The 20,756-nt window shown below is 38.3% G+C and overlaps 1 protein-coding gene across 1 annotated transcript in view; it reads right to left on the reverse strand.

Annotated features, from left to right (window-relative positions):
* The window catches only part of GRM1 (glutamate metabotropic receptor 1), a 181,161-nt gene that overhangs the window by 135,999 nt on the left and 24,406 nt on the right, over nucleotides 1-20,756 (reverse strand). Inside the window, 1 exon segment of the mRNA XM_036379625.2 lies at nucleotides 9,948-10,197. Within this exon segment, the coding sequence (XP_036235518.1) occupies nucleotides 9,948-10,197 (250 nt within the window).

Below are 20,756 nucleotides of genomic sequence, written 5' to 3' on the forward strand. Positions count from 1 at the left end.
AGTCTGGGCACTGGCCTTAGCAGTGGTGCTTTCAATAGACTTCAGCATTTGGTTCGTTTGCTTACATTATGCTACCTCTTAGTGAGTCCCCACATGCACTCAGCTTGCAACTCTGAGAATGATCAGCTGTCAACCTCCAAAGTCAGAGCACTGGCCTAGTTTCTCTCCCTTATACCTTTGCCTCTCCTCTGAACTTAGTTTTAAAATACCAGGGATAGCTTATGAGTCCAGATTCAAGGCAATTACAGCATTTCAGGTCTTTAAAGGCAACAGTGGTTAATACGATACCAAATTCATCTTGTATTTTTAATAGCAATAATAATGCAAAGTCCCATCAAGAACAATTGAAAACAACAAAAGGAGCAGTCTTACACAGCTGCACAGCTACTTTTGAGTGGGAGGGCCTTTTTTTTTGACTGCTTGTTGCACATCTACAAACAAAAAGAGGCTACATCATTCCTAAATTGGTAGGTTTATTTAATTATAGCTTTAGGTGTAGGGTGCTCATCTGCCTAACACAAGAGTCCTGAAATTAACCTGTTCCTCAAGCATCTCCTTCATATGAGTAAGATTTTCAAGAGCAAGTTTTGCTTATCTCCATTTCTGATTAGGGAAATGCTAAAACTCTTCATGACTTAACAGAAAGGAAATTACACCAGCACTATGGACTTTTTACTACACAAAATAGCAGGTGCTTGAGGGTTCAAGAAAGTCCAGACTCAGGTAAATGGGGGAGAAAGACCAAGAAAGGATGGATGAAGATGCAAGGAACAAAATACAGTATGCAAGGAACTGAAGAATGCAAGTAATATATAACAATAAGGAAGCGGCTAAAAGTGTATATTCAGAGGTACACCAAAGGAAGAGTAGAGAAAATTTATACATTATAAATGGCAACTCATAATGATTCACCCTGCTGTGAGAAATAAGCAGAAATCATAACTGGAGTCACATTCGCATTCTTATTTCTGCATACAGAATTGCTTAAATCTGACCTATTATGCAGCTTTCCTGATCCTCATGTTGACATGCAAGAGATGATTTTAAGCCTCATCTTAGCAATGAAAAGAAGGAATTGAGTTTGATTCTGCAAAGCAGAAGAAAGGAGCTCACTCCATTTCTATTAAGCGAAACAACGGTAGTGTATTTTTCTTTCTAGCTCTGACTTGCATTACATCCTTCCAGTATTACCCTCAAAGAGGGCCAGGAAGAAAAAACCCCTTAAAACTGACTCTCCACAGAATGAATAAATAAAACCAAATCACCAGCATGTAAAATAACTGTATGAGCCCTAGGTATCAAAGCTTACCCACAAATAGCTCATAGTGAATAATGCATGCGGTTTAAAGTCGGTTAAAATAAGTGCCAGGTCACTTATCAGGCAGCAGTGAATTTGCAAGACTTTGAAGCAAAATTCTTCTTTTGATTCTCCCTCTCTGAGGTACAAATAACTGAACTAAGATGCAGATAAGTAAAGACTGGAACGATATGTGGCCAAGAGCTTGCCAGTCTAAGTCCACAGTCTTTTAGTCCTATAGCAGAACAGGCTGGTGGTGCTGAAAAGGCAATAGTGAAACATGAAAGAGCCAGCTTTGACTTTGTGAAACAAGTTCTTGACATCATTGGGTCCTAAAGCCTGACTATGCCTCAGAAACTGAAAGGATTTTTCTTGGCTGAAAAATTCAGCAGAAAACCAACAGACTAAGAATCTATCAACATGGGTCAATTGCCTGTAGTCACTTTAATTTCTGCTTTTGAGACATAATGTATTTGGCTGCCAGATTACAACATTAGCATGACCTAAAATTTTCACAGTGCATGTTCATGAGGATGCTTCAGGACTAGCCTCCCTTCAGGTGAATTCAGCTCCTCAGACTGCTGAAAGTTGTGCACATTTTCCAGCCTTGGAAATGTACCAGGGTTCTCCAGCAGAGGCCATTAGGGTAAGGGCATTTGTAAAAGGAAGGAAAAAAATTAATGAAAAACAGGCAGTATATAAATTATAAGGCCTTTCTCCACAGTATCATACCCTGCTCTTTATTTTGCCTTCTCTGCTTAATGAGCCAAAGGTTTAAACAAGCACTAAGTTTCTGCACTGAAAGTGCAGCCAACTGATTAGTCAAAGGAGCTCTAAAGCTGTTCCTTCCCTCCTTTCCAAAATGCAGGAGAAAGGTGCTTAAATTGCAACATAAATTATTTTCCCCTTGGTGTGCTTGTGCCTGTCAAAATAAGTGTTGTTTGTATGGGTACAGCTCAGGCAATTACCATCATCTTCAATCAATAATTTAACCCTATTATCAATATTCTTCTAGTGACCCAAAAACTGGAACTGTTACTAACAGTTGATGATATATATTCCAATATTGCAAGAGAAAAATCTATTTTTATACCAAGATATATCAAGAAACAAGAAAATAATTATTCTTAAATAATAATTCATAAAAATTATTATGATGATTCCAGATAAGATTAATCTTCAATTTCTGTTTTTCCTCTTAAAAAAAAGGTGATTAATTTGCTCCTTAGAATTAAGAAAATAAACCTTACAAAAAATGATAGAGTTTTATATTTTGAGCGAGGGTTTTGCTCATGTTTTTTATCAGAACTTCTATAAGTTTCAGTTCTGTTTGCACACTAAAAGGAACTGAAAGTAAACTAGAAATTTGAAAGGTCACAGTATTAGGGTCTTATTTTAACTGTTGCGAGAAAAACAAACTTTGCTTTGGTTCTTAACCATTTATGAAGAACCTCAGCCTCACAGAGACGTGTCTGACAAAGTCTGGCCCTACATAAATTATGCAAAGACCCTTGAAAGAACATCATTCAATATGATTCCTTCACATAAAAGTACAACATCATTTTCCAGATGAGCAGCAGCCATCCAGCTCCTGTTTTCTGCAGGGGCATGATAAAACATATACTGCCTAATAAATAAACCCTTAACACACAGCACTACTTAATAACTCAATTATCTAACATCCACACTAGTTCATAGACAACAAGCAGACCTTGAAATTTTGCACATTTTCAGGGTTGGAAACCTTTGCAGAAAACTTCAAGGTAAATTATTTCTGTCAAGGTTGGTCTTTCCTTGCATTCACTTGGACATTACTAGCTTAGATACCTCTTCCTGCAGAACCCATGCCAAGACAATTTGAAAACACTGAACTTTGCTTTCCTTTCCTAAGGAAGAAGCATAAACTGTGCTAGAATCCCAGAAGTTTTAAGAAATCTAGAAATGTGAGGGTTTTTTCCCCACAAATTTTACCATCATAAAATTCAAGCATAACATTTGGTAATTTTATTAAGACAGTTAGTTGTATGTTTTTGTTTCCTCTCCTATTCCAGTGACTTAAGGAAGTAAAAGATACAATTCCTTTGCTTTGATAATCAATTCCATTACATCTTCAGAAGAAAAAAACCACTAGTCCTTTACTTTCTCTCATTTAGGTACATTAATGGCTACCATTAAACAGTGTATATTGCTTTAAAACAGGTATTAACATCCTGTTTGTCAAGCCAGAAAGCTTTCATATCACTTTAAAAAACTGAGTAAGTATTTGCTTTATTAAAACATCTTAACTCATAAATTGGTATTTTAATAATCATTTGCAAAACACCAATATCTTACCTACAACTTCTGTACATTTCATCCTCATTTAAAGCGCTGAGTGCATACACAGAAATAGCTAAGGGTTACTACATGTTTTTAAAACTAATTCTGGATGCCCATATGAAAGAGGTTTAGTTACATACAAAACCTAGTTTAACTCACATCACATAGAAGCAAGAAGTAAAAAGACAAAAGAGCAACCCCCATATTTTAAAAATTGCCCCCTGCAATACATAAATCCCACTTACCATAAAAAATATGCATTCTTCTTGTATTCTTTGGTCTCTTTAAAAGTGAGCATTGCTTCTTTTATTAAGACTCAAAATGCAGTTCTGCTCAAATATACTGCTTGGCAGTATAATAATTGGCACTTAATATGCAATCCCATTTTAACATGGATTTATGTTATTGTAGTTTAGAGGGTAAACAAAATATGCTTGCTCAGTCTTCTTGCATTGTGCAATTCTGTTTTCATCCACACAGATTACAAATTCTTGTCATAGTAAACAGGTGATAGACTGCAACTACCAAATGAACCATGAATAAGGTATAAAATTTTCTAGGGATATGCTCTGAGGTCTCAGACTTTAAAGTTAGCAGTGGATCCCATTACAAACCTGGATAATATTCAAGAAATGGTTAGATGTTGCCAGGTGGGACTATCTTAATTGACAGTACTTTGCTAAAATGTCAACTTCAGTTAGACTCTGAAAGGATTGAAAAATTATAATGACTTATTTCATCATTTCACAGAAGTTACCTCAATTTTAATCCATGAATTTGAATCCAAACCTAGCTAAACTTCTGATTATATCTAAACATTTATTTAAACACAGTCTTCCATTAACCTGGAGTGTCAACAACAGAAACATTAAAAGTAGTCATTCTAAACATCTTTGGTCATGGAGGTACCAGGAAGAAAAAATAGTCCCCTTTTCTGCAGCAAAATGTATGGAAAGTAAACCTTTGGGTCTGAAATTACTATTTTTCTTTTTATTTTCAGCATGACAATTGTCTTGTCATCTTTACTTTGTACTTTCAAACCTCTGAGTTTTACCACCCAGACTGCCCTTTCAAAGAAAAGCACATGGAATATGAATGGTTTGGGTTCAATCATATATATTTGGCAGTGTTAAATTACTACCAGTTTTCTTAACACGTTCCCATTCATAACAAGTTGGCATAAAACAGTATTATGAGCAACACTCTACCATATCTACTATTTTTATTAGTTTTATAAGGTCCAAAGCTATCCTAGATAATCTGTGCTAGCACAAGGCAGGGGTTTTCCCCCATTGACAACATATTGTTGGTTCTTACTGATTTCTTTGTAATCTCTTAAGTACCTAAAAATAGCCATTTTTATTCTTAATGAATTAAACACATTGGCCCTGCAAAACATTTCAGCTCCTTTAGGAGAATGCGGACATTTGTCATTGATTTTTCATAAATATGGGGCAGCCCAAGTGATGAAGACATGGTGCGTTGGAGAGCAGAGTACAGCATCTTTCTTTCAGCTAGTCAAATTTAAAAGAACAATCATATCCTCTTGATGGTCATCTCCCTTATGAAGAATATTCCATCAACAGTTGAACATTCTCAGTCATTTGATAAGTAATGCATGAGCCAGGGACTCATCAGGGAGCAAGAGGCAGGCAGTCTTCTAAGCCACATATGTGAGGTGGTATTTGTGATACTCTTATGTTATTTGTGATGTCAGAGCTGAATGAAAGAGAAATACATCATGCTTTTGGCACTGCAAGCTATGTCATCTGTAAGCTTGGTCAGCAGCCAAATGCTCACCCAGCCACTTGCCAGCCACCCTACTGAACAGAACAAAGGTAGAAAACAGAGAGAAAAAAATCTCACAAGTTAAAATACAGAAAGGGAGATTACCATCACAGGCAGAAAACTCATCTTGGGGCAAATTAAAATAATTTCTTGCCAATTAAATATATTCAAACAGAGAGAAACTTTAGTCACTTCCTTCTCCTGCTTCCTTGCAGAAAGCCCAGCTTCCTGACCAGATTCTTCCTCCTCCCTCACTAAATGATGTTATGGACCTGTCAACTTCTGCTACCACTTTTTGACAGCTGGGGTGATTATTCTGCATAGGGTTTGGGTGCCTGCCTTAGCCATGGTGTCCTCAAGAGCAGAGGCTCTCCTTCCTCTGCTGTGATGGAGCTAAAAAAGGCTCAATAATCTCAGTGCTAAGGAACTGAGGGGTCTGATTGGGGTAGGCAAAGCGTTCCTCTGTCAAATGATGTCAAATGCTGTACCAATTCAGTGAGATTACATGCGTGTTCTGCCATAAAATCCCAGGCCTTGGAAGGTGATAACTGCCCTAGGCATCTGCCAAAATCCTCCCACACACCCTGCTGCCCAGGGATTAACCACATCAGGTCACATTTCTCTGTCAACTCACCAACAAATTGTATACTCTTGCACTTGGATGCAATCAAGTTCCACACATCCAGAAATATCAGATAATAGGACCAAAGAGTTTAGAGTGATAATGCTTAGTCAATATTTTAGAAAGTATGAATTTAAATGCCAAAACCATTATTTATATTGGCTTTTGAAGGGGGAGCAGTCAGAAAAAACTTCACCACAGTAGGTACTCTGAAAGCTCCATCATCCTATGCTAAATGAGTTTTATTAGATACATAGAAAGAACAGACTTGCCCTTCAAAATGGGTTGACAGAGAATCCAACCGTACCTTCACTGCTAAGCATTCAAACTTTGAGAGATTGATCTACTGACACTTAAAATTTATAGTTCTACAACAGCCCATTCAGCAGCTGTTGTAGAACATTGGAGACTGTAAAGCATCAGAAAGCCTACAGAAGTAAAGCAGTACCTAGTCCTTTACAAAGGAGTGTACTGAAAACCAGCATGTGCACTAATATAACCCTTCCTTTGTAAAGTTCTTTGTACTTCTACACAGACCATTGAGTGTAGGAGTTTGAGAACAAATTGTGAAAGAGCATTTTAATTTCCAACTATTCATCTAAAAATGTCTCTTCTCCAATGAGCTCAGAGCATCTCTTAAAACTGGTTATTTCATTTGTTTATCATCTGCTTTGCATTACCCATATAGATTCTGAAAAGTCAGTTACACACCTTTTCTTGATGCATAATCTCAAGGGATATTTAGGAGATTCATCAATCTTGCAAAATTCTCACAAAATCTAGCTGATGCTTATGAAGTAATATAAAACCCAGTGGCCTGCATAAACCTGATTAGACACATGAGATTGAGCATCTTCCTACATAATCTCTTCACATCAAAACTAATTTCTGCTAAAAGAGCTATCACCTGAACTCCCTTAAGAGTACAGTTAAATTTTTTGCATAATTTTTGCCTTTGCTTACTCCAATTCTATTCTATTATTTCTTTTTATACAAAAAGCCATGACCAAGTTTTGCCTTCTTTCCCTTTCATTATCAGTCTCTTTCAAAATTTATCATCATCATTTTGTAGTTTAATAAATTTTCTTACTCATTCTCTGCTGCATTTCAACACTATCAATTTCAGAATATCTGCCATTCTGCCTCAGGCAGTATTGTAACCTCATCTATTGTACTGTTTTAATTCCAGCTCCCTCCAGATTCAGAGAGAGGAATTCCCTTCTCACTAAAATAACAGACTCCCACTTCCAGTAGTAAAGGAGACTGAACTTGGGATTAAACAGAAGTCAAATTTAGTTCCCAGATCTCTTTCTGATAGCATGAATTTAGTTAAGCTAAGTTGTTCCTGTCTACTTTGACAAATAGCAGTATTGAAGATGTAGCAGGAAGAGAACTATTTAGCCGGGTGTTCCTTTGCAAAGGCTCCCTCTTTTACAGAGAATCAGAGCAGAGTGTGGGGTTGATAAAATGCGGCTGATAATAAACCTGTGGGTAAACTAAAGGCTTTGTTTAGCTTATTATTGAAAAAAAAACTCTTGATTTCTCATTCACTCTCACTTCCTTCAATTAAAAGAATGTTCTTAAAAGGCTCTTAGTTTTTTGCTTAGCTGAGTACTTGAATAAAAAAGACTGAATAGCACATCAAAGTAACATTAATGTGTGCCTTGGTTCCTGTTTGTATATAGATGACCAAATTCATAGCACTGCAGTTCCACTGCAACTTACTTATTCACAAGTTTGCTAATTTGCCATTTTTTAAAATCACTTAATTAAGACAATTCAAAGAAAATTTCTTTTCTTTTAGTTCTGCAAGCACATAAGAACATGTGCAAGCCCTATAATACTTTTTATTTCAACCAGCTGTTGTGCACAATCTAGACTATGCAAAGCAATAACCAGCCTGCTTTACAACTGACAGAACCCATTCAGCCCTAAAAAGGAGTTTCCCATACTCAACTACCAGCATGAAGGAGGGGTATGTGAAAATCTACCTGAAAAATACGTAGTGATTTCCAAAGAAATTCCATTATTCCATTTAATAGGTGGTCATTTCTGACAAAAAGCTCAGAACTACACTATTGAACAAATTCTAAGAAAAACAACTGAATTTATGGACCAGTGTTATGTTTGGGGGCTCAAAGTCAAAATTTAAAGCTTAAATATTCCACATATCCAAGGAGTAGAGGATTGAGTGGTTTAATAGGAAACCAAGGTTTGTGGCTTAATGTAGGAAGTTTAATTTATTTGGTTCTCAGTATGATCAGCATCAAGAGGGAGCAACAAAATCAGTGAACAATGAGACACTGGTTTCTTTGTGACAATACACAAAGAAAGCACAGCACTGCCCAAAGCTTCAGGGTGTTTGCTAAAAGACCAGGGATGCTGTCACTGAGACTAATTTTATTATATTCAGTTTCTTCTATTCACTGAAAACCCGTACATAAAATGTGTCACTCCCAAAGCCTTCCATTATTCATTTCAACTGATGCAAACTAAATGATGCACTTGAACTAAATGTGCACTTGCATGTGCACAATCTGGAACACACCATTTTCAATACAGTCTTTCTCTTTGTTTTATTTTAGTGCTGACAGTTGTCCAAATGTGCTACATCCTATTTTCACAACCTTCTGGAGATACTCTAGAACTTCAGCTTCAAAAAGATAGCAAACAAGGACTGCAACAAAAAATTGATGAGATTGACTTAATGTTTTCAGTCTATTCCTTAGGCCAGAGTAGGTATCTGACTTGTAGAAATCATAACTGTGGGTTTTGAGGAGCAATACAGTCAGGGGAAGACAATATCCCAGCAGAGACCAAAAGGAGAGGATCTCAGTCACAAACGCAGACACAAAGACTTTAGGGAAAGAATGGGACAAATAGAAGTCAGGATCAAATGACAGTAGAAGCTAAGTAGGCATGGAAACAACTGACAAAGGCCTTGAAATAATTAATTTAAACATTCCTTCAAGGAATGTTAAAATTACAAATAAAGAAACAGAGAGTAAATAGAAGGAATTAAAGCAGACATTATCAATCCAACATGGAAGACAGAAAATATCCATCCTCATCATTTGAGCAATGTTCAAGACAGAAAAATGGACAAAGACATTGCAGAAATCAATGTGAAAGTCAAAGAAGCCTCAAAATAAGAAATATCACAAAAAATTAAATTGTGGATAAAATGCATGATAGAACTAAATGTACTATATTTCAGTGATTACCTAGAAAGATAAACTCTAGTAGAGCAAAGCAACCATTCTCATTTTGATAAAAGCAGCCTTTTTCTCTCCAATACACACCTGCACTGTTACTCTGGTGATATAAAAACATACATACATACTCATTTAGCCATCAGCAATTCTGACATTTTAAAAACCAAACCAGTCTGCATAATATCAGTGCCCCAGCTTTCAATAGCAAAGATCACAGCAAAGTGTACAACTGAGAATGCAAGGTTATAATCATGAGACTGGAAAAATGTTCCAGTAATCAAAAACACTTGGTAATTGAAGTTTCAGATTATGAGGGGTCATCGTTACTCAAACACATAAAATTTTGTCACATGCCACAGATCATATACTGAAATCAGAATTCTTCACTCCCTACTTCAGGTCTAAAAATATGTCCATGAAACATTCGTCTAGAGTGTGCAAAAGCACAAGACCAGTAATGTCATATATCCATATTAAAAGTTATTAATTAATATTTAGTTCAGCAAAAGCTATCACCACTGATCAAGCTGGCACACATCATCATATCTCCTTCCTGAGAATCTGCTCTACCATCTTGCCACTTTTCATGCAAGACAATTAAATATGGAAATCACTGGTAGCCTAAGCTGCACAGCTCTGAAATCAAAGGTCTGCGTACAGGACAAGAGGGAGAGGACAGGCAGAGAAAGCATGCTCAGAGCCTTACCTTCCAATGAGCAGGAACTCTCCGAGCACCCCCAGGCGGCGCATGGCGATGAGGATGCCCCTGACGGTCATTCCCTCGCAGAAGCACACCACCACTCTGGCCTTGGGCAACCTCTCCCGCAGCTTGCGCAGCAGGCGGTCAAAGCTCTTCTCACCGGCGTTGCTGTAGATCTTGTCAGAGTGAGCAATGCAGAGACCCTCTTGGGCAGCCAACTCTTTGAAGGCTTCCATTCCACTTTCCCCATAATTTCCTATAAAAAAAAATATATCATGCATTTAACCAATTGAATTGTGATGAGAAAGTGATAGTTTCCCCCTCCAAAATCAAGCAGCATTAGCAGAAGGAAGAGCAAAAGAGATCCACCAAAGTGAACATCCTCAGAGTTCAGTGGAGCAACAGGATATCCATGTATCAGTAGGGCTTAACAGAACTGGAGACTGCAGTTCTGGGAGGGGCTACTTACATTGACTTACAACAGAGAGTAAAGGGGATATTAAACAAGGAATGGATAGGTAGAAAAGGGGACAGAATGGACAGTAAGAGTGAAGTTTATTGACATTTCTATGGCATAACCCACAGGCGAGCTAATTTAGCAAAACAGTAACAGCAGAAAAGGGGAAAAAGGATTTAATTCTAACATGCAGTCCATGTTCACAAAAGTGAACATGAATGGTGGATGCACATTTAAAACATGCTGATCTGGTAACATTTTCAAAGTCTAATTTGACTAAGCAATTTTTATGACAGCTAAAATTTAGGCTTGATGATGTGTCTCATAGAATAGGAGACTTTCTAACTGAAAGAACTTCAGAAATAACCCTTTCCAAGGCAGAAATACTTAAACTGTGTGGTCCAAACTATGTATAAAACCTGATTCTCAAATTCACATCTATTTATACATTCAGCAAGCCAAAACAACAGTTTTACAAAACTCAGAGGGCCTTCTGCTATGGAAACAGGTGAAACCCCAAGTTTTCTTTGAATATTTTATGCCTGACATGAGCACAGGACTTATGATGAACACCCATCATGTAAGAGGAACAGATGGATTAAAAAAACCCCATATCTATTAACAGTAACAAGAAATGGTTCAAAAAGAGAATAATTAATTTGATGTTATCCATATCCATAATGTTTCTTTCATCTAATGAGGGAGTAAAATCAGATATGCTGATCACTTCTAGACCCCAATCTTTTCAAGCAAGTGGTGATTGAAGAGGTCCCACTTCCCTGTTTCTAGCAACTGTTTGAAACAGCAAATTGCAAAGAGGGGGACTTCTGAATAAGGCTAAATTTCTTAAAAAAACAAAAAAAATAAAACTCCTCAAAAGTGTAGTCATCAGAAAGAAAATGTAGCAGGAGACAGTTCAGGCATTCTGTCTAAACCCAGTAGAAATGTGTGCATTTTTCCAAAAACATGGATCATTTGCCACAGATCAACACTATGCAGACACACTATGACAGTCATTGTCATACTAAGTTGCAGACAAACCTGACAGGTCTAGTGTCAAACACACAACTGAAGTTCCCCGGCCCTTTGCACTGAGCTGCCCTAGTTTCTCATAAATTCCAAGTGCAGCAGAATGGCCTCTTTTCTAGCCTGTGACTCAACATCATACTCAGCAATCAGGTCAATTCTGCTTTTTTTTCTGTGAGCCAGAGGTACTCCTGAGCAGCAGTCCTACATGGATGTGGGGAGGAGAGGAAGATCTATGCCTGGTGGGAACGCAACACCAAGCAGCCCAATCCCACAACCCTGTACTTGGGTAAACCCTGTGGCCTTGTCATATGCTGAGAACAACCCAGATGGAGCCATTTCCAGGTATTTATAGGCCCAGACCTGCACTCACCAAAGGACTTACTCCAAGGCAGTACAGTTTGAGCCGTGCTGCTTTGATGACTTGCCTCAAGTTCCAGACTGAGGCAGGACAACCTCACCCCTGACTTGTCATTAGCGAGAACTTTATGTTTCAGCAGGATATATTTCCCAATTTCATGTGGAACTTTGTTCAACAGAGGCTCCTTTGAAACCAGTAAGGTTATTCCTAAAGTCCTATCTAAGGAGGGACAGGAGACTAAACTGAATGCTATTAGATATTTAGGCAGTGCATATTAAAAAAATATATATGTAGCAGGTTTCTTACCCAAACTTTAAAGAAGGGTTCTGTCATACATCAGTAAAGCACTAATTTTGCTGTAGTTCAAGTTAATGGTTGCAAGAAATGAAAAAATAAATCCATTTGGATTGATTTTTCTCAACTTTAATTTTGATGAAATCACAATTATCTCAAACATAGTTTAACCCATACTAACAGTACATCAGCCTACCAAAACATATGCTAAGAGAAAGATTGGTGTCTATAAATTCAGTAAGTGTGATAGAGAGTCTAGAAGGGAAAAGCTAATTAAGATCAAGAACAACATGAATACCAGATGAAATAGGCAAAAAGCAAGGCAGAAAATCTGCAGCTCTAAAGGAAAGATTTCCAATCCTTATATGAAAGTAGCATAACAGCTGTCCAGTAGCAGCACAAAGTCTGATGTTTTAGTGGAGCTTGCTCAGCTCACAAAAGCATTATGTAAAGCAGGTTTCTGCAACAGCCAGAGGTGAGACTTGGTGACCCTGGAGGTTATCTTAAAATCTGTTTGCCATGCTCCCAGAGCAAGACAACATGCTGCACATCTTTCCCCTCCAGGGAAAAAGATCAGAGAGAAAAAGAATGTGTGACATAAGCTACACAGATTGTTCAATGCACTCAGCTACCGAGGTACGGACAATGTAAGGGTGTGTATGGAATAGAAAACACCAGTTAATTCTGTGCAATAGCCAAGAACACAGCCATCTGTACCAGCTTGGTGGGTACATCCATTTCAATACACACTCAGACAGCTGAGAGGGGAAACCTGTAATGAAAGAAATCTCTTCGTGATTGTAGTCATTGAAGAGTTACATCAGGGCCCCAGGCTAAGACCTTTCTTCCTTTGAAAGAGCCATTGAATAAAAGATCTAATCTTATCTGAAACTACCTTTTGCTACCAGGATCAGCTGTAAAAGGCAAAATAATTATTATTGTGATTTTCTTTCTGACCTCTACTCAAAACTAGGTGAGACAGTAACATACTTTGAGCCCTACAATTGGGGCTCAAACAGCCTTTGCCATTTTTTAACCTTTTTTATGGTCTGTTCAACTTGTACCCCAATCAAAAAATCACACATTTTCCCTATATGCTTCATTCAGTCTTTACAGCAGTATAATGGTAAATTCTAAACCTGATATGACTACAATTTTACCAAGAGGATTTTTATAACACTTTTCTTTCGGGGCCAAAGGAAGCTTTGCTTCACCTCTGAGGAAAGTCAAGATAAGGCCATTTCTGAGAGGGATCCGCATATCTAAAGATACTGCTGAGAGTTACATATAGTGGTAATTATTCTCACTCATTGCATTACATGCCTTAAATATCTTAATAAAAAACATTAGGATGCTTTAGTAAAAATCAGAGATGTTATCTTGATCAATAGAAGGCATACAAAAGAAGAAACTAACAAAAAATTCAGCCTCATAAATTGCTCCTGTGAGCCAGTAAGTATTACATTTGTGCAACAGCTATACTGAAACAAGCACTCTTTGGTTGTATTAACACTTTAGTAGTGTGGGGAGAAGAACCCATGAGTTCCATCTACAAGGTTTATGTTCTTTTTCTTTATTACAGCTGTTTGGCAAATTTGTCCCCATTCTCTTTATCAAGAGAACCATTTGGTTTTCATTTATGAAATGAAGCAGAAACAGCTCAGCAGTGAGGTGCTTATGAGAATCCTGGAGACTGCTTTCTTAAGGGATGCATAGAATGTCTGTGTGGGTCTTCCCAAGCCATATAACTGTTGTGTTTTCAGGGGGCTTGAAAACAAAAAAAAGGTATCCCACTTAATCTCTATATTTGAATGAAATCAGCCATTGATTTATTTGGGCAATAACATAAGGAAATATGAATCATTCATATTTGAACTGAACGTTTCCTTGAAATATAGGCTAATCACCATTTAAAAGAAAATCTTAAAGACCATAATGCTGAAGAGAAAGACTGTTCTTTCTTGCTCTGCTTTAAGTGTCATTAGGAAATACCAACTACTCTTTTAAGACCCATTTAGAGAGACACCTACAAAACTGACAAAACCCGCAGCAGAGAACTCTGCCTGGAAGAATGCTCCAATGCACTTTAAATGACAAAAGGTAGGGAGCAAGAGTTACTTCACCCACCTCAGCCATGAGTGATCTCTTCAGGTGAGGTCACCTGTTGCTCACCACTAGGAACTTATTTGCTGCATTTATTCCTCTAAACCATGACAACCACTGTGGAGGTATAGAATGTAAGAAAATAAAGATAGTGCAGAAGGTATCTCACACGTGAGGAGTTGCAGCTGTACTGATCACCAAAGATTAGGAACAGGCCTGCCCTTAACAGGCCACAGCTGTGTCCAATAAGAAGACGAGTGCTACAAAAGAGTGGGTTAGCTGGGTGAGGGGAGAGTTGGGTGGGGTTTGATGGCTGTGATGAAGAAAGAGGCAATGCTGTGAGGTGCTGCCAATGAGAAACCACCAAGAAGGTATGGGACTTTTGCAATAAGATGACAACAAACCACAACCTGGATCAAAAGTGAACACGCAAAAACTCCCATATCCCCTGCAAGCACACAACAAGGGTAATAATGCACCAAATAATAAAACCACAAATTCCAGTTTGACTGCAGGGTGCTACAGAGGCAAGTCATATTGCAAGAAAGTTCCCCTTTTCAAATTAACAAGTGAGAAACTATTTATTGTCTTCTTCTTTCCTCTCTTAGTGTTATGATCTGGCTTTTTTCACCTCTCCCAAGCTTGTAAACACCTTGCTGGAGGTATGAAGTCTGTTTCATTTTTCAGTATTGATTTACTGCAATACATCTCTTTACTCAACTAATTAACTACTTTTTGGCAGAGGAAAAAAGATAAGAACAAGAGGACTGCATGACATACCAGCAAGTAATAGCTTTTTAAAATCTTCACTGCTGCAAAGGCAAATGACTTGGGAAGAGCAAAGTAAGGACATGATCTGATTGTCAAGTTAGTCTCTGACATATTGCAGTAAGTAATTTGTAAAAACTAGTGATAATATTAGATAAGACAGTAGTCAATACTATGCAGTAGTCAAATACAAATTTGAAAAGACAGGAAAGTTTGGGACCACTGAACAGGAAAGAAAAATAGGCAGAAAGAGCATCAGTTTTCTCTCCTGTAATATGGTATACCTCCCTACACCACAGAAGCATCTTTGAATAGGGTCAGTAAACAAGAGAAAATTGAGTTCTCTACTTTTAATGGATTTGTTACAAGTACCATATTAAATAATCATGTGTATACTGTTAGTTGATTACAAACTAAAAAATTTTCACCATCAGATTTAAGCTAGTATGTTAGTAACAAGTTGGGAGCACGTACAGAATCATCTAACTTTCAGAATCTGAAATGACAAGTAGTCACTTTATAAGCTGTAATAATTCAACCACTCACATCAATTTGTCCACACCTTTGATTGGGAGAGTTACAAATAAAAGTCCGTATTTATTCCCTGAAGGTACCTAACTGACAAAAAGCTCCAAAAAATTGTGGAAATGGATCTGCCAGTGTACGTTATTGTGGTCTATCCCAAACATAAATGCTGTGTTCATAGAAAGCAGTCTTGCTGGCACACAGCTTCCTGGGCCATCAAACTGACACTATGCAGCCTCTGCCAGACTTCTTTATCACTGGGAAAAAGGCAAGGATCCAACACTTCCATGTTTCTTTCCTTGGAATATCTTTTTCAAGGCTATCCCACTGATGTCAGGAGGGGCTGAATTTTTACCAGTTATAAGTTATTCCAGGTAGGATTTGTTTTTTCTTTTTCAGTGAACTCTTTACACCTAATGTTGACTTTGCTACCTAAAGTCCTTTACCACACAATTTCTTTTCAGAGTTCAGATAGAAAATTACGTTGAGAAAGCTTCCTTTGCTCAGTAAATTTCACCTCAGGTATTTTTAAGGGACAACTTCAAAGAAAGTAGTCTATGAGGGTACATCACAAACCCTAAAGTACTGGCTATTTTACAAAAAGTAGAATTCTGTGTGGATGTGGGCTCTGATACTGTTACCAGTCAGGACAAAACAGCAGAGAAAACATCAAAATTACAAACTTCACTTGACCTAAAATCTCAGTCAAACTGCAAAGCCTAAAAGGAAAACAGCTACCACTTCCCTCATTCTAAGTGGTTTACAGAGGAAGGAACAACCCAAAAGCTGCTTTATAAAGAATGCTGAAGAGGGTATTTCAGTTTCTCTAGGTATAGTGGCTTTGAAGAGAGAAAGAAGTCCTGCAAACTTAGGTCCCTAAGGACCTAATACAGGTTGAACATCACTGCTACTCACTAGAGGTTTTCCCCTGTCCTGAAGACCAGCTGGATTGGTTACTGCCTCCTACCCCTTCGATTGGGTCCAGCTGCCCATCTCCTCAGTTCTGAAGTTGCTTTTAGCCTGCTACCATGCATCAGTATCAAAGTCCTCCTTACCACCATCATCTTGCCTTCCAGACCAGCCCATGGCTCTCTGGAAGTCAGTGTTTCCCTTACATTTCCCTAGATGTTTATCTTTGACATTGTCAAAAGGACTTTGTATTGGATGGAGGCCTTACCATCTTTTAGCTAAGGAGAAGAAAACTCATTATTTGAAACTGAAACTACACTGCAAGCACTCTGTCTTCATTTAAGCTTAGGAAAGTTTTTTTATTCTTTCCAAGGAACTGCACTCTAGCCTTACAAAGGCCAGAAGGATATGTTAAATGAATGAACTGAGTCATCTTTAGTACACTACAGATCTCAGCCATCTGTGCTTACAGCCTGTTTCCTTCAGGCCCTTCTAGAAATGCAGAAAGTGAGCTGTTAAGGCCAGACTATCTTTTTTTCATTTCCTAGTTTTTCCCAACCAAAATTGAGTACAAGGGATTTTTTTAAAGAAAAGCTGAAATGATGAATTAGATGATTATTACATCCATTAAACAATACACTATGCCTAACATAATTAGAGAAATGAGATTATATTTCAAACAAGAAAATTTACATAATTTTATTAAATTCTAGGTTAGTTCTTGTCACTAATTACAAAGTACATTTTGCCAATAGCTCACCACAGTGATGTGTTGCCTCAGTAAAGAAGACACAGAAAAAGGTACAATTCTGCCACTCAGTAAAGTGGTTATATTTAAGCCTTCATCCTGAAAGCAGCAGGTGCAATATCTTGAACAACTACTTGATATTCTTGTCAGAAATACAGCCACAGGTGAAGTCAGCCTGAAGTAATGAAACTACTAATGCTAAATGACACTTCCCTAATAAGACAAATGTCAAAATGTGGTGTCATGCCGGTTTTTCCCTAAATGTATTCAAAGCATACACCCAGTGATTATTTATTATGTATCTATCGAGGAGTTTGAGAGGTTTATATTCTAATGAAGCTATTTCAGTTCCAAACCTAGCCGACACACACTACTTTTAACAAATTTGCTTGCTGAACTTCATCTTTCTGTTCATGACTTATCAGCAAGGGGCTTCCAGTTTTCTTCATAAAATATTAAAATTAATCTAGTAATGCCTAGCATTAACTGTTGGTTAGTTCTCTTGGTTTGAATCAGTAGAAAAAAGTCTCACACTTTTTTGTGTGTGTTTCTTGATGAGTCTGGGGAAAGTAGAAGTAAGAATAAAGTTTCAACTCCTATAATAATGTCTTTTTGGTTTAAGCTTGCTGTGAATATTACACTTAGTAAAATAATTTACAAAAGTAGTTATAACAAGGATACCCAAAAGTGACATCAAAGTAGGAGAAAAATATTCCCTTTTTTTAATATGAGCAGAAATTTCAAGAAGAAAGAAAGAAGTAGTTCTGCTCATGCTTTGGCAGTTTTGCAATTAGATTAGCTCACATCAAGCACAAGATTTAAAACCTTGAGCAATCAAAAATCATGCATAAGAGTACCCTATATGGGGGTTTGAACATAAAAGAATTAATGAAAATTTTAAATCATATTTCTAGTGGTTATCTGCTTTCTGAACCTGAGGACACATAGCAATCAGTTTCTGACCTTTCCTTAAAATTTTGAGAGTTAAAGATGGCTATTTTGTTTTAGTGACTCAAGATACTTACAAATTACATGTTTTTATGCGCTGGCACTTAGAAGTTCAAGCATCATGAAATGCTCCATAAAGAGTCAGCAATACTATGACCACTTCTCAATAACATGCACTATCAATAACTTCAGCAGGTATCTGGAAAGGATGCTAGAAATGAGGTTATTTTCTGAGGAGTATTTTGTACTCATTTTCTTAGGAAGGAGAAGTTAGTGTTTGGACCTACTCCCACTGAAGTGAGATTTCAGTGGTAAAACTATTGGATATTTATTAATTTTTAAGAGAGACAAACAAACTATTAAATTTCATTCTTCACTGGCTGTTAACACTCATCATTGAAAAAGAAGTCCAAAAAGCTACTGAACTACAACCCCAAAGCTAAAAGTTCATGACCTTTAAGGCAATTTTAGTTTACATATAATTGTTATACACTGATACATTCTGTTCATGTGAGTCTCAGCTCTAGATGTGAATTATATTACATCTGGAATAATATATAACTGATAAATTTTAGTCTTTTGTCTAAAAAACTATACCTAATCTTATCTTATCCATCCCAAGAGAAACTGTGTTATCTAATGGGAATAGAATCCTGCAGGTTTTACAAACCAGAAGATAAATTTTTTGATGTATGCTTTATCAAATCTCTGAATACTGTAGACTTGTTATTCAGAAGAATATTATGCTATTTTAGAAATAATTGTGGTTTAAATTAAATATGTTTAAGAAAAACAGTGACTGCCTTGGTGTACAAGTCTATTAAAGGTTGAAACATAATTTCATAACATTATGTGAAATAAATTCAAAACAAAAAACAAATCCAAATCCTGAGTTTGAAAGGTACTCTCAGTTATAAAGTTGAGGAGAGATAATCATACCAGCATTTCCAATTGAGTTCATAACTGCAAGGATTGACACAAGATAAATGTTTGAGTTACACAGTGTTAAATGTCATCATGTGTGCTGCTGAATGGTGAAACATTTGAAATACCTTTTCCCAAAGGCTATCGCAGTATCTGCATATGAAAAGGTGATTTAATGTTGGGAATACAGGCAGAGCTAGTACAAGAAATTAATGTAAAAGCTGAATTACCACAAGTAAAGAACAAATTAGTAGTTTACTTTACACAGCTCCCACAGAGGTAGTATAAAAGAACGAACTCTGGAAGGGCAGTCCTGAGAGGTAGAAAAAAATGGCCACATGCAAGTAGGAGAAAGTGATAAGCCTGAACATGTGAGATAGTGAGATACTGCACCTGTGCAGCTCTGCAAGGCTGCACCCCAGGGATGACACCTTGGACAGGTTGAGTCCTCCCATACTCCCACCCATGTCCACATTCAAGAATGCTCTCAGGTCACCTCCTGTGCTCCAGCACCTAATGGGGGAGGCCTCAGGACTGGCAGGAGGCCCTTGCAGCACTCCTGATGCAGTTCTGAAAGCATCCTCGAGGAGATGAGGGCAGTGCTGCTACACAGACCTGTAAAATTGCTTGATGGAGGGAAAACAAAAGGACGTTTTTCTGGGCTAAAAAATAGCAAAAAAAAAAAAAAGACAAATCATGGATAAAGGTGAAAATACTGGGTTTTTTTCCAAACATTGCAGACTCTGAAGTCTTGCCTACTCTACAGCCAGGGCTTACAGATAGATCCTGAGGAATGGCTTCTAGGTACTCACAAGTTGTGCTGCCATCCAGAAGGTCCCAGGACCCTTCTGTTCTCAGCTCAAAACAACCTAAACCCAGGCATGTCATTCCATCATGGCTTCAGCTGCTCTGTCCTCAAATAAATGTTCCTGGTAAAATGCGCTGAGGGCAAGGAGCGGCCCTCAGTCAAAGGCCCATAAAATGCCTGCAGGCCCCGATTTACCAGGGAAGCTGGACAAGCCCTGCTCGCTCCCACCACCTTGTCTTTTCCCAAACTGTTCCTCTGAGGGCCAAAGCCCACAGAGAAACTGGGCACCAGCAAGGTGGCCAAGGGGAGCTGGCACTGGTGCCGTGCCCTGGGACAGGGCAGAGCCAGCAAAGCAGCCATGCTGGCCCTGGATGGGGCTGTGGCAGCCTGGCACCTGAGCCATCCTTGATCCCAAGGCAGGCTGATGGCAGGGCAGGCTCCTCTGCCCCACCAGGTCCTGGTTATTGGGAGGGGAAGCCAGGATGAGAAGGAGAAGGAGAGCAAGGGGAGGCATGACCACAGATGGAGCAGTGGCAGGTGCGACAGGGAGGAGAGAGGCTGAGGCTGTGCCTGCACTGAGCACATCCAAAAGCAGCAGCTACTGAGGGCAAGGCAGCCGTGCTTGCACAGCTGGCTGAGTACAAGCTCTCCAGGAGCAGTGTCAGCCACTGCCAAAGCAGGCTGTGAGGTGGCAGAGTGAAATGCAGATTTGGGTGGCCTGCTGGCCTCAGCTTTGGCACCCCACTGGCAGTGAAGAAGCAAAGCTTTTGGCCTTGACAGTGCCAAAGGGCAGCATTGACATAGCTGGCTCTGATCTCACATCTCAGAGCCAGGAAAAATACATCTGCAGCTGTTCAGATGTGAGCTTCATGGCAAAAACATTATGGGGGACTCCTCAGCCATTCCATGTGGTTGCTCCAGCATTGGGAAACAGCACAGCCCCC

Source organism: Molothrus ater, chromosome 3 (assembly GCF_012460135.2).
Source record: "Molothrus ater isolate BHLD 08-10-18 breed brown headed cowbird chromosome 3, BPBGC_Mater_1.1, whole genome shotgun sequence".
Lineage (NCBI taxonomy): Eukaryota > Metazoa > Chordata > Aves > Passeriformes > Icteridae > Molothrus > Molothrus ater.